The 15,786-nt window shown below is 40.0% G+C and overlaps 1 protein-coding gene across 15 annotated transcripts in view; it reads right to left on the bottom strand.

Annotated features, from left to right (window-relative positions):
- The window catches only part of NRXN3 (neurexin 3), an 868,815-nt gene that overhangs the window by 625,296 nt on the left and 227,733 nt on the right, over positions 1 to 15,786 (bottom strand). For all 15 annotated transcript variants that reach the window (XM_077180570.1, XM_077180572.1, XM_077180566.1 and 12 more), the window contains one exon: positions 1,743 to 1,946. In XM_077180570.1, coding sequence (XP_077036685.1) covers positions 1,743 to 1,946 — 204 coding nt within the window. The remainder of the gene's footprint in view (positions 1 to 1,742; positions 1,947 to 15,786) is intronic.

Below are 15,786 nucleotides of genomic sequence, written 5' to 3'. Positions count from 1 at the left end.
AATTTTATTTTCTGAGGAAAAAAACCCAAAAACTAGCCAGAATTCTCAAGAAATTAAACAGGGGAAGTATAATCTTATTTTTCTTGATTATTAGCAACTAATTAGGTAAGAAGAAAATGGAAACACATATAGATAGACAAATGCTCTGGGGTTTTGTAGAAGATTCTCATTGCACATGTAAGGAGGCTCAACAGCAGTTTTTCTGAGCTGCTCTCCAGAGAAACCCTGCAAATCTATGAAATTTTCCTTCACTTAGAGTTAATATAGGCAGAGATGGCTATCATCAGAGGGCTGTTTCTCTTTATTTGAGGAGTTACTGACACAGCTGAGGTTCATCTATTCCATCCGTCCTATAGGCCAATCTGGATAGCACAGCAAGTGCTCTTATGCAGCTACGGACTCAATAGTGTTTTATGCTTCTTCAGTCAAGCTAAGTAAAGCAAATATGCAAATATATAGGGGTTTTTTTTGTTGGTGTTTAGCTTTTACTTACTAGAAGGCAATAGATTCTATTGACTTTTAGATGGACACTTTTCTTTTAAGAAATATCTACTTGTTTGATGCATCTTCTTCACTTTCTTATTCAAAAAGTAAGTAATAGGGTCTGGGTCACAATTTCAAAGCCAAAAAAAAAAAACCACTAGATGCAAATTTAAAAAGAAAGCTAGTTCCAGAGGACAACACATTTTACAAATAAAGCTGCTACATGGTTTGCTCCTGGTAGCCACAGCAGGGCTCTGAATATGGTGATACTATTAGCTAAAAAAATGTGAAACTTGTTCTAGCGGACCTTAGAACTTTAAAAGCTGACAGAAGTTTTCACAGACCATACATGAACCTTCATATAAAATAACCTACACATTAAGAGGTATAAGATTATGCACTATTATGTTAGTTTTGCCTCTTTGAGTCAGAATCTCTGTTTGTTTATATTCCTGAATTCACATGAAGCAACAAGCTGGATCACTGGAAAGTGAAAGAAAGCTTCAACTCATGTATTTACATTCTTTAAAAAATTGTCATTCTGTAGAATACATAAAGACTGGCAAGAAAAGTAATTGAGGCTAATCTAATAGCACATTCATTCCCAATTGTTCTTGTATTGTTGTTATTGTTGGACTTGTTTCTAATTGTCTTTTTAATTATTTTCTGTGAAAGCGTAACTCTAAGGAAACAGAACACAGCCCTTTGGGATGTGGGGATGCACTTTTATTATTGTTAATTTCTTTTTTATAAAGACACAGCAAAAAGACCAGCCTTTTTTATTGGATATATAAAATATGGCAAGGTGTATCAAATGCTGCTAAATTGTGCAAAGGGCAGGAGGTTCACAGGACTCCTGCCTGCCACCATATCCATTTTGCTTCCTTTCCATGTTTGCCTTTGACTGTTTTGAGCGATGCTGGATGAATGAGGGATGTAACTGATCAAAAGATGGACCAAGTAGCATGTTTCACACAGAGCTCACCAGTCCCAGACCAAGAAAGGAAACTTAAAAACTTGAAGACTTAAAAAAACAACACTGTCCATAACGAAGAACTGACAGCAAATCTTCATGCAGCAATGCAGAGGAGAATTTCTCTCCGCAAGAGAATATAATTATAAAAGTTTCAGCAGTTATTTTAGAAATCAGTCCAATCCAATCAAACCAACAGAAAATAAATTAAATCATTTTTTAAAAAACACTAATCACAAGCCCAAATTAATAGTGAGGAGGGCAGTGGGAGGTGTTTATACGATACCTAAATTGACCATGAGTTTGACCCGGCCTCCATCCAGCTCCAGGCGCAGAGTGTCAGCAGAGTCCCGGGACGTGGTCGCCATCAACAGCCCGTAGGCACGCTGGGACATGAAACGGAAGGACACATCCTCTGCTTCTGTGTGCATGACCATCGGCATGATGATCTTCATGTACATGCTGCCATCATAGCTCAAGATAGAGGCCTCTGCAAGCAATCAGCAAACAAGTGCAAAAAATGAGAAGTTACACCTCTGAAGAGTCCTCACATCTACCACAGAGCACTGTGTTTACAGAATCCATAGCACTTGCCACAGAAAGGTATGTAACTGGGGAAAAAGGCAGCATTTAACTGCACCCAGAAACCCTACCAGGCAAATATGAACAGCAAAGAAAGATATGGTATTCACTGCAACTGCTGACAGCTATACCCATGGACACATAATTGCCAAGGTTAAGCATGTTAGGACAGAGCCCCTTTGTGATTATAAGCTAGCAAAGCCTTTGTTTTTAACATCTCCTTCAGTGCACTGAGGTCCAGCCGTCCCAGGACTAGCAGTAATGACTAGAGCAACTAGAGTTCTAATTTCTGGTACTCTTGCTGTTGCTTATTTAGAGAGGAATTTCATTTCATTTGATATCAGTTTAAAGACAAACAACTGTATAAAGTGAATTTCCTAATAGGTCTTTTCTAAATTAGATTTGTTCCATTTTTTGATTTTATATTTTTCCAGTACTTAATAACAACCAGTGTTGGTAGAGCTCTGCTGACATAACCAATGCAAATGAAGAAAGGAACAGACCAAACTCCATTGCAAGTGCCATTCAAATGCAGGAAAAGTTAGAAGATAGAGGCACAATGAAAGCCAGTAGGAGGGGAAAGAAGTGAAGAAAAAAGTTATATTTTTCTATCATCTCTGAAGATGTCAAAGGAAATTGAAATTTCAGCTGAGGAAAAGAGTTAAATTTAGCATTCTCTATTTGTTCAGGGTCTTGCCTGCAGAAGGTGATATTCTCCTCTAAGGGGTAGAATTAAAGTCTTGTGTTAGAACTGCAGCAAGCACTACAGCATAGCAATCATTGTTTCTTCACGGAATATGCTCAAAACCATTTTTATCTACAAACTTTACTAATCTACATAAATACATTAATACATGAATCAGAGCATTTCTATTCCCCACAGCCAACCCCTATCAAAGGCAGAGCTGTAGACATTGCTCCATACAGGGCTTCTACCATAAAACTACATATCAAAATCCCAGAGTTAAAAAAAAAAAAAAATAGACTGGTTCAGCTTTCTAGAAACATGGATGGATTGCTCTAAAGCTCTCGTACCAGTACCTCATCCAGTTCAGTTCAGCTGGAGCTTTCTCAAATGATTGACTGGGATTCTCTCCAGGCACCACCACCCCACCACCCAGCCCATCTAATTTAACCAACTGCAAAACATGTATTTGTAATGCAGATGTTCTCCTTATGTTTTCCTTAGTCCCATTTTTCCCAGCCAATGAGAGCAGAACTTCCATCAGGAAACAGCAATCTTGGCAGAGCCAAACCTTACATCTTCTCAATATCTAAATGTCAGATGCTACAGTAGGGTAAATGGGTGGGAAACTGAGGAACAGCCAAATGTCCATGCCATAAAATACCCATGGCAAGCTCCAAAACGGCCAGTAACAGAACTGTTAATGCAATGCAATAAATATACAAATGAGGTGATAAGTAAATATATAAATATTAAGCTGATAAAGTGACAGAGAAGACCTGTATATGGCTCCAAAACATTTAGTGGGAATCACTAAGTTGTGCTGGTGCAGCAACCCACCATATTAATAAGCTGGTATGCAGCACATCTGCAGTCACAGGACACACAAACATTTTAAGAAAACTTTTCTTAATATGTTTGGGTGGATGTTTGGGTGGATGTTTGGGTGCACCACTAAGATGAACAACATCCCTACTCATCAGTTTTCTTAGCTGCACTCACCACACACTGTCATGATCTGTACAGAGAAAGCTTTCCACACACATCACCCACTCAGCCATTACATTACACACATCTCTGGTACCAGCTGCCACTGCTCCCCTGGGGTCCCACATCTTCACTTGGCCAAGAAATAGAGAAGGAAAGAAAGCTTCTTTTCCAAGGTGGAAGAATACTTTCTTCTTTTCAAAGTGCAATTCTCTTCCCCCTCACGTCTGCACCTCTCACTTGTCACCCACAGCTGCAAGCTGGAACTAAATGTACTGTATATTATACATACACTCAAAGGCAATGCCTATGTACACACAAACCTTTCTTGCTCTCTTTCCTCTCTCTCTCTGCAGATTGTATTAGAAAATGCAGTCAGGCATGAAATGGCTCTTTTGACGCCTTCAGCTCAGATGTGCCTTGCATGAAACAGTTGCTGGCCCTGGCACATGAATAGCTGGGAGAAGGGGACTGGAGGATATTGGGACTACGAGTGGGAGTAGCTGACACAAGTGTCCCAGCTCTGCTGCTTCCATCTCCACAGTGCCATGAATTAGGTACTTTGAAAAGATGAGTTTTCTGCAGTGACTAGGACAAAACAAAAGCATGGTAATAATGAGTCTCTTCCCTTCAGTAAGAATTTGCATCCTTCAGCTTTACTGATCCCATTGCCAGACCATTACTCTTCTTAGACTAGAAATCACAACCCTTACTATTATACTTATGTAAGGAGGACCTGAAGAATACTCAAAATTGCTGAAGATGACATAAAAGTCTGGACAGTGTTTCAGCTGACATCCCACAGGAGCCTAAATCAGGTATTACTGTCCCTTCTCCAGCCAGTCTGCTACAAACACAATGTGATAAAACCTCTTAACAATTAAGCAGATAAAATTAAATATCTTGAAACAGTTGAAACAGGCTCCACACAACCCCAGGAGACAATGTTCTGCTCTTGTGTGTGCCCTATGCACTTGATGTATTCCAAAAATGACAACATTTCATTCTCACTTTGCAAACCTTCACAGTCTGGAATATCTGAGAGCTTTTCAGCACATCTTGCAAGCAGAACATTCCCTCCAGCTATGAAGACACCCCTTCAGAGGAGGGTATTGCCTAGTAGCAGTCTTACAAGTAAAACCTATTTCTTTTTTCCTGACAGTCAGTCCTCAAAGCTCGAGAAAAGCATGTTACAGTTGAGCAAAACATACAGCAAATCTGCTCAGGGTTGAATGTAACCTGGCAACAAGTGCATGACCTCAGCCTCCCAGACACCTGTGCTGGCAACTTCTGCCAGAATACAGGCATCCATTCAAGTGTCCTCAGCCACCTGCAGCAATGGGACTGCAATGCTTTGTTCAGCACCATAAATACAGGCAGGAGCACAGTTATCCAAGTTTAAAATACATGCACATTTCTGCCACCCTTCTACTTTTAGGGTAGCTATTATATTGGATGCAGAGCAATATGTGAAATCATGTTTGAGACCCCCATGGATTTGTACAGACAAAAACATTGAGTGGCATTTATTTGTGATCCCAGTGCCAGAAGCTCCATTGCCATTAGCTTGGAGATGGGAAGAGGAAGAAACCAGGTGCTGGTTCAAAACTGCTCTGACATAATGCCAGAAATCTGTGAAAATCAGTATGTTATTAGGAGCAATTAGCTTCCCAGTCTTGTGCTCTCAGACCCTGCCAGTTTTAATTTTACACTTAGCATCCAAAGGAGCAATTCATTGCTGCTTCCACACAAGGCTCTGCATAAACCTCCCAGGGAGATGGAACGGGCATATTCTTAGCATACAGACAGAAAATTATTCAAGACCTCTTCATGCTTTTTCTCCTGCTTTCAAACCACTCTCATGTATTAATCTCCATTCCTCACCTCTTTTCTTTCTCCTCCCTTTTAGTTTTTCTGTAGTGTCCTGTTCTACCCTGCGGTCTTTTTCCTATGCCTCCCAGACTACAATACAGTGTAGTTTTTAACTGAAATTTTCAGAAAGGTGACAGTGCAAAAAGAATTAAAAATATCCACACTTCACCAAAGTTGAAGTCCCCAGTGACAGGAGTTCAGGGCACAGGACATTTTCCCCAGCTACATTTGCAAGACCAAAACACTTAGGCCAAAGATTTCCACATTCTTGAGAATACAAATAGCCCTAAAGTGCCTAAGCTTTGTATTCACAAACCAGACACTTTCCTGCAGGCATTGATTGCACAGCTCACCTCCTGCCCTCACATATCCACTAACCGACACATGGCACCAAATATAAAATAGATTTTCTCAAGACCAAAATTACACTTTAAAACAAAACAAAAACAAACAATTTTTTTTTAAAAAGGAGCAATAAATCCTCTTTCCTGTCCAAGTGGATTCCATATAGAGTTTCATGACTTTCAACAATACCATGAATTTCAACAAAAGAAGCCCGACAAGTAATTTGGGAAGCCCAAATGTAATCACTCAGACTGAATATGACGAGAAAATGCTCCTGTTCTGGTGGAAAAGATATGATGGGAACTTTAGGTGCTCACAAGTGGTTTGAACCTTGCACATCATCCAGCAGGATGGGTGCCAGAAGCTGTGGAGTTCCCTGAGCCAGGGCCTTGCTGCCCAGGGCTGTCCCACTCACAGAAAGGAGAGAGGGACAGATGAGAGCCAGGTCCAGCCAAGAGCCAGGGAACCTCATGGTGATGAGGCAGGTCCATGCTCAGGCCAGGAAGTCAATCTGCTGGCCAGGGTTCAGGGTGATTGCCAGGCAGGGCCACAGTGCCAGGGCTGAACCAGGGCCAGGCTTGGCACACCCAGGACCAGCGCTCTGTGGGACTGGGGACTGTTCCTGTCACAGCATCTCCAGGTGGGAGGGGGCATGGGGGCTGCCATGGGGTGCTGGGCCAGGAGCAGGGGGGAGCCCCAGTGGCCAGGCAGGGCTGGGGGTGCCTGGTGGTACTGTGCTCTGGAACTGCTTCTTGTTGACCCATAAGAAAAGTCCATGTTTTCTAAATGTGCTATGACACCTTCTGCAGTAAACTGAATCTTCCCTGGATGTCTCTCATCTCACTATCATCAGACTTCACCTTAAACTTAGCCCACCAAACAGGAAAGCAATTTGAAGGGATGTAAATGTAATTCACTAGCACTGAGAGGGACAATAACAGAAAACACAAAACCATCTTTAAAAACCTGGCTAAACTGAAGCATTACATTAGAAGTAAGAATGGGATTTATTAGTCTAGCAAAACACCATGCAAACAATAAATATCACTAATAAGCCACTGATAGGCTTGTGCTAGTAAGAACAAAGCTATTCTGCTTTAGACATTTCAAACTGACAAGATGTCAGTAGTATTATTATGAGTTGTCATTGAATGGAAACTCATGAAGATAAAACAGTAAAAATCTTGGACACATACAGCTACAGAAAAGTAAAGAAATCAGACTGGTTTTGCTGGTACTTAAACTTTCTGCAAGACCAAAGTATTTTTTCAAGATCAATCCAAGCTTTTCTTTGCTTCAAATTAAGATGACACCTTCCTTCTCCACTCCCAAGTAGGTATATGGCCACTTTACAAAAGGATCTTTGTATCCTGAAACTCAGTATATCATTATTCCAGCTCCCTCACTCTATTTTAGACTAAGTAAACTACTTTCTATTCAGCTTCTCCTAACTTTTATTTTCTAAGACCTGCTACCCCTGCTTCTCATCTCTGGCTTCTTTCTACTGTATATACTATTTTCTTAAATTCAAGTTTTCCAATTTGAATAGCATATGTCATTTAAGACCAAACAAGCACTTAGAGTAATTACATAAGACATCCTTATCACTGCACTGTGAACAAAATAGTTCCAAATGAACAGCAAATGGGAGACATAATAGAGCAAGCTCCAAGGCATTCGTCACATTTTAAGGGATGCAAGAATACTGGTGGAGCAGTAGTAATAATTGTCACTTATAAGGCCCCTGCTATAGACAAAAATTGCTAGTAAATGTTTACATAGGCCAGATGACATCCAGATGAATATTCTTCACCAAACAAATTTTTTTCAAAACCATGCAAATTTTAGTTCATAACATTAATTAAAACATTTAGCTTCTGGGCCTGAAAATTCCTAAAGAAACCTGAAGTACAAACCACATCTTTTTATTTATCTAGAAAATCAGAAGAAAATAAATACTTATTCACCAATTTTCTTTCCATACCACTGTCTCCCCCTGTTCCAGTACCTTCTACCCCTCTGAGGTCTTCCCAAACACATAACCAAAGCCTGCAGATAATATTATTGACTAAGTATCTACAGAATTGAAGACATAAAAAAACTAAGTAAAGGCAAAGAGCCCTAAGCACACAGTGCATGTACTATAATGTCCTTCAGACAAAAAAAAAAATCTTAATTCATAGAGTTTAGACTTTGAAATTACTTTGGTTGTGAAGAAAAGTAATTCTGATTTTCCTTTTTAGAACAGCAGCAATTTTCTTTTTTGAGTCCAAAATTAACACCCCACTCCTCTGCTTTAATATTATCCCAAAATCCTGTAAAGCTGTCCTGAGAATTTTCATCTTAAAGTGGATTAAATCTTAAGGAATGAGTTAAAACTGTGAGGCTTCTACCATTGTAAGGTAAATTCCCACAACATTTTTGCCTGTCTACAACAAAATCTTCAAATGGAGACTTTCCAAATTTTAAACTGACCTAGGGAAGACTATTAGGGACATGGCTCCCAAATGTCTCTCCATTAATAAACCTCTCTAACGTTTGTCATCTGGATTCCAGATTTGCTTAACTTCTGTATTTAATCAACTCTCCAACTCCCCAGGTTAACCTGTGTCTACCCTACAAATTGGTATGTATCAGATTCCATCAGCACCAGGCTTGGTATGCCCTTCCTACGCTCCTGTGTGTGTCACACACACAAGAGTATGAACTAATCAAGGGGTGTTGTCAGGTGGGGAGTTACCAAAAATACAAATTCCTGAACTCCACAATGAAAGGCAAATAAACTTTGCTTCTCCTTTCTCTGGGCTGCAATCATGAAGAACTGGCCTAGGGAGGAGCTGTAAGAGCACTGAGTACCACAGTGGAAATATTTGCAGACAGAGGAAACTGTAGCTTGTAAATGTTATTGCTAGCCCTGGGAGGGGAGGAGTGAGGTTATATTGCCATACTGAAGCTTGGCAGAGACTCAGGAGAACCAAGAAGGAACACATGTGCTTTTCAAATTTACTCCAAATGTCACTCTAACATTTACAGAGCTGTGTACAACTATTTGGGAAGAAATCTCTGGCAAGAAGGCTAAGGGTAGAAGAAAAATTGCTCCTCAATGTAAAGGAGCGTAATGGGGAAACTAAATGTAAAGGAGCGTAATGGGACACTAAAATGAGAGTTTGAGAGTTTGCATTAAATGGGGGGCACTTTAGAAAGTGATACCACTTCTGTTTAGTTCAAACATCTTTGAGTCCTCTTCATGCAAGCTACATGAAGCCTTTGATCACTACCTGCTGAATAACATGCACTGAGAAAGGGAGATTACAGCAAAAATGTTTGGTTCACCTCAGCATAAAGTGAAAAAAAGAGGTAACAGACTAAATCTGTAGCAAGGGAAAATCAAGAAAATGATAAGAAAAAAAATTACACCATGAGGGTTGCCACACACTCAACGGAACAGCTGCAGAAACCCCAATCTTCAAGTTAGTCTCCCCTTGAAGCAGGTGGTGGGGACAACAACTTCCAGCGATCTCTGTCAACCATGATTATTCAGTGCCAAGTGCCAGAATGCCCTGATTTCACTGGATATTGCACCTTTTCACAAACATCACCTTACACCTGCAAACTGCCACTGATTTGAGATGGAAAAGGGTTCCAGAGTCACCATCTCTGGAAGTGTTCAAGAGGCATCTGGATGTGGCACCTGGGGATGTGGCTTAGGGGTGATTATGGTGCTGCTGGGTTGACAGTTGGACTAGATGATCTTGAAGGTCTCTTTCAACCTTGATGATTATTTTATTCTGTGATCATCAGTCTATCATTTTTTGAAAAGCAAGGCTGTAATGTAAACTCCATTCATAACCTTTTTAAAATCCATAAACAACCTCTTCTCAGTTCTGTTTTTCAAATATGGCAAAGTAAAACTAACTACTATTGCCTCTGGCTGTTGGTTTAAGGAAGGCTCACAGCATTAGACAACCCTCAATTTAATTTTCTTTCTTTTCCTCATCTGACAGCCCCAAATCCCTAAAATTTGTAAATTCCTGGAAGTACTTTAACAGAACAGGGAGCAAATGGAAAACATTGGTCTAATAACAATAAGTCAAAATTGTCCATATCATACTGGTTTTGAAAAAGCAAAAATTCTTCAAGCCATTCAGTGATTTAGGAAGGGCCAGAAGTGAGACACTGACATGCTGAAAATAAGTAAGCAGAGGAACTTGGAAACTATTTATTAAATTCATACAAGGCAGGCAGCTTCATGGAAACAAGAATGTCACAACACTTGAAAAGGATGGAAAACAGGTCATCTTTGAATGGAAGCCCAACACAACAGAGCAGGTAGCAACAGGAGGGTAACAACAGTAATACCTACTGTGGAAAAATAGAGGATAATACATAATTTGGGGTTTCAGCCTACAATTTCCAAGCTTAAAATACAAGATAAACTAAGCTGAGTTTATAATTCTAGGATCTGGAGGAAGGTTCCTTCAGAGCCTTTTCTTCTCCTATCACAGATCTGCTGTCTCCCTTAAAAACATTCTCAAAACCACTAATCTGAGAGCGGTCTCCATCTGAGATCAATGCTCAGACAGTGCTGAAATGGTGACACAGATTTCCAGGCATCCCACAGACCCACTGTCCATTCCTAATGAAGTCATCAGCAGAGATGCAGCAGCCAGATCTGTTCACCCAGCTAATTGCAACCACTGTTCAATTATTGGAACCATGACAAAAAGGCAAAGAGAAGCAGAAACTTGTTGCTGGCATAGAATGGCAGTTGATATTGCCAGGATCATGAAGGCTGAAGCTAGATGTACATGTTCATGCCTGTAACTTTCACTAGCAGATAAAAGAAATTTAGTTCTACTTTCAAGTAACACACACTGCCTTTTGAAAACATGACTGTATCCCAGATCAAATTCCACTTTACAATTCCAGTACTCGTAGATAACTTTTTAAAATAAAAGTAATTTCAGATAAAAAAGGAAGAAAAAAAGAATTTGCATGGATATGCAAGATGTTTATGTACTAATGATGACCCAAATTACACAGAATTTCAGTGTTTGGACAACTACAGAAATGTCCATGAACTGTCCTCTGACTCCAAACATGACCAAGTGCAGTTTCTGTCTTACAAAACCAGTATCTTTTGGTAAGGACCCAGTTAGAAATTCATAGTCCTTAACACTGGTTATAATTATCACACAATTATTAAACTCCCACAAGCCTATCTCAAATGCTAGATGCTGTAGTGCAGGATCTACAGTGCAGGACTGTGTACTGGTCCCACTGCATCAACTGGCATTCAATGAATGCATTTCCAAATAACAGTAGCCAGTACAAACCCTAGTTCAAAACTCAAAAATTTGGGTTCATGGAGAAGAGAGTTCCATTAACCTTCTTCTTGTCTGAAGAGAAGAGCTGAGCTCCAAGAGCCTCCAGTCATCTTAATGGGAATTGTAAATGATAATAAATCCTGCTTCATGTTGAAGCTGAGAAGATTTAGTCAGTATTGGCAACTGATAGGATTCTCCAGTCAAAAGAACTGTAGATGTATAAATTATGACAGCAGCTGTGATCCTAAAACTTTCATATTCACCATTGTGCAGCCCATTTTATTCTCTTTGAAATTCAGGGTGGCAGTCAGAATGCAGTGAAGAGTGTCATACTCCAGAAGCACCAGCCTGATGCCAGAGTCAAGCAGAACTGGATTTTCTTCAGCTGCTTCTATCATGGACTTACTGCTGAGGCCTGAGACTATTCCTATTCAAAACAAGACCAACCAAATCTTGAAATTACCAGGTATCTTAGACTGAAAATATCATTTATGTGCAGAAGATATTCAGATCACCTTCTGTGCTTGCTATGACTTTCACTGAAATGCCTGGATCTCTCCTGCTCCTAACTGAAATTGGAAAGCTGTCACACTGTCACCCCATATCGAGACATTTGCATCCATTACAGATCAGATGTAAGAATGTATTGTTCTCTTTATACTAGACATAATGAAAAACTCCAAGTTAGGAGAGCTCTAATGGTGAACTGGCTATTTATCCTGTCTAAAGCACTTCTGTCCACTCTAATACACTCCAGAGGGACATTGACTCTCTGGATTGCTAGCAGTAGATTAAACATAGCCTATTAGGGAAGAGGGTCCCCTCAGACCTGTAAACTGCCTCAAAGGTAAAACTCAATATCTGCTTATCAGTGACTGCACCTCCTGATTGACATCACTTTCCATACACCTTCACTCAATGCTAGGCAGAACACCTGCAGAATGAACTTCCTGGGAAGGAACTCTGCCAGGAGTGGGCAGGTAATAAAAAGCTTCACTTCACTGTGGTCTTCCCAGGTTCTCTAGGTTTTTGAACAATCTGTTTATGAGATTGAGAACCTGAAATACTCACAGAGCAATAGCAAGGAACAATTTGTCCCCCACCCACATCAATGTTAGTCGTGGTACTGTTCAGAAAAGCATAAAGGATGGTACAGTTGATATCTGTCACAAGGGTGGGATAATAAATTCAAACATCAACCATTTTTTCCTAAAGACCAGAGTTCAGAAATTCCTTAGACAGAGAAAAATAGGAATTTTGTAATCTCAAACTAAGACCAGGTTTTCCACATCCAAAAATCACTGTTTAGAATGACCTGCAGGGCTGCCTGTGCTCTGAGGATGTCTGGGACAAAGAGAGAAATAAAGTTACCCATCAAAAATATGACATATTTGCTAATCTGGGTGGCAGACAGAAAGTGCAATCTCTAAGAATGGATTCTGAATCCTAATAAAAGCTTATGTGTTTGATAAAAACATGAACAGCCACAGTCTTAACACTCTGTACAGTGGAAAAACAGTTTGCTTTCACCTAAAATGTCTCCCAGGCCCCTAAGTGCAGAAGAGATGGAACTAGGAGACTAAATTGCAAAATTCATCCCATTTAGATAACTGGGATTACATGTAAGGTCAAGGCAGTTAATGACTCCCTATTTGCTGAAAATTACCCATAAAGGCTATTAGATGCACAATACTTTTACAGCAATTAGCTCTTGTTGGTATGAATATGAAATAGGTACCTAGTAAGAGTTACCTAGGTAACAAAAAGAAGGAAAATAATCAGAACAAAGATGGAAGACAAGGTAAATTTGGGCAATGGCCAGTTCAGATACATGTTTGGAGGACTGGAGAATGTTTTCACATGTATTATTTGGCCAAATCTCCAAAGTGTATCAGGGGAAGTGAGATTATTAGAACAGAGTCCAACACAATTTAACAAAGCATGGTATAAGCAGATGGGAGCGTGGCTATCAGATTAACTTTGCATAAAAGCTGTGGCAAATCCATCATGAGGTTTTCCAGGCTCTGAGAAAGCCTGACCAGAACTGGCTATACCAGCAAATTCTGTTTACTTCAAGGATGAAAATTTTCTCTTCCCTCATTTCTAAAAGGACAAAAAAGTGGTGGGGGAGAGAGTCTGACATTTCCTACTCTCAAATGGTATTTCTCTATAGAGATAAAAGCCATTAATCATTACTAATTAAAATTGGGAGGAAAGAAAAAAAAAGTAGTTACATCTGAAGGCATTCTTTCTGTTTTTCCACTTCTTGTTGCTAGCTCCTTCTCTTGGGCTGTCTGCAATCTGCACCCCTACTGTTTCTGCACCCACTGGAAAGGGTTGAGAAAGCTGGGCTGCAACTCTGCAAATGCAGCCTTCAGCTGCAGGGAGAAGAGTCTGGCTGCTGCCCTGGCAAGCAGGAGGAGTTAGGAACAGCCACACAGATGTGCTCCTCACATCTGCCCACATTTAGAGGAGTCACACAGTCCAGCCCAGGAGATAAGAAGCACTCCAAGTTCCACAAGGACAGACTGGTAGGGGGAGCCAAGAGCTGTTACCTGTGGCTGAAGCATGATAGTGGAACCTCCTGTGAAACTGGTATAAAGCCTTGGTGCCCCAGATGGTCTCTGATTTGAAAAATATTTGGGACACCATCCAGCAGCCTTCCCACAAGGGATGTAAAGTTTAATTAAAGCCAATATAAGGAAACAGAAAACTCAGAGTCAGGAAGTTTCTACATTCTTAAGGATCCTGTACAATTTTAGAAATTATTTAGACAAAAATTATTTCGTAACAACAGGATCTGTTTGAGCCTGATTGTAACAGCTGCCTATGGTGACACCTTTGGTTGAAAATTGGGTACATTGCAAAAAATAATCTAAACCCAACTATCTGTATGTACTTCACCTGTCAGATTTCCCCCTCCTATTGCTCATGGCATCAGAATATGGTATTTCTTTTTTTCATATCTTTCATATTTTTCTTTCTCCTGTTACTGCCAGTACAAAGAACATGAAAAACATCAAATGACCTGCACCAGGAAATAAACAAAGCACATAAGAAAATTACTTCCTGTAAACTGAAATGAAATTTAATTATACTTTTCAAACTTGTTTTTCTTTCAATTTCCATCCAGCATTAGAACAAAACAATCAGAATATGCACAGTGCTTCCAAATATACAATACCATAATCTTCAATGACAGTTAAGGTAAGACTCATTCTTAACAGCAATTTTATCAAGTCAGAACAAGATTCTGCAGAATATCAAAGCAAAAAGGGTTGTATGGAGCCACATTGCACCCTTTCCCCTGGGGAACACACAGTTACACCCACAGCACTTGGCCTTCCACAGCACATCACTTCTTTACACTGCAAAAACAGCTTCCTGTGCTGGCCAGACCAAATTCCACAAAGGGAGGAATACAGCAGAAAAATACATAACCAGAGGAAGACAGGCCAAGCCCTCACTCTTCCAAACAAAGTCAAGCACTGAGCAACCAGAACTCAAGAGATATTTGGACAATACTCTCAGACACATAGGATGATTTTTGGGGTTATCCTTAGCAGGGCTAGGTGTTAGACTCGTTGGTCCTTGTGGGTCCTTTATAGCTCAGGATATTCTATTATTCTGTGAACTATGATGTTAAAACTGCCATCTAATGGTGAAACTCTAACTTTGAAGTAGGCAGAGTAGACAGCACACAAGGAAATAAATCCTGCTTTGACCTGCAGCTCTTGGATTCAGATTGACAATCACCTTTTTCAGCAACATTTAATTATATGCTGCTTCCTCCAGCACTAGCTGCTGGTGAAGCAAAAGTGTATGTTTTAAGTGACAAAACACATTTTCATCAGGGATGTGATTACTGACTCAAACTGCCAGATTTGATTTCCAGTTTTGTGCCACACATAAGAGACTGCACAACAAAAAATATAATAATGCCAAAGTTCGTGCTTGGATCTTTTGAGGACTGATAATGTCATCTTAATTTCTGACGAAAAACCTACCAACATTGAGCACATGCAGAAATGCTGAGTTAAAGCATCTAAATTATTTCAGTGATATAGATTTACTGGACATTTCAGCTGTTCCAGAACCAAATCACTGTCAGTCATCTATCATTTACTTCATGATTTGGTGGTACAGGTTCCAAATCGCTTTCCCGGTGACTCAGGTAATGGCAGAGTTTTTGGCCTTGCTATGCACCTAAACCAAAGGAAGCTAGTTCAGACTAGTCAGTATTTGCCTTTCCACTTTGCTTAAACTATAATTAATAGTACCTCTTTATTATGCTTCCACTGATCCCCTAATAATTGTAGAATCATAGAATGGTTTTAAAGATCATCTAGTTCCAACCCCCTATCATGGGGAGGGACACCTTCCACTAGATCAGTTTGCTCAGAGCCCCATCCAACCTGGCCTAATAATGTTGGCCTAATATCTAAAACAGAAGGACACAAATTAGGACTCCTGAGATTTATTCAACAAGTCACTTTGTGATTTTCCTTATGTGATCTGAAAGTAGGAAGGAA

The sequence above is a fragment of the Agelaius phoeniceus genome, chromosome 6, assembly GCF_051311805.1.
Source record: "Agelaius phoeniceus isolate bAgePho1 chromosome 6, bAgePho1.hap1, whole genome shotgun sequence".
Classification (NCBI taxonomy): Eukaryota; Metazoa; Chordata; class Aves; order Passeriformes; family Icteridae; genus Agelaius; species Agelaius phoeniceus.
Note: the sequence above shows the minus strand (reverse complement) of the source record. Positions and strands in the feature narration are given on the sequence as shown.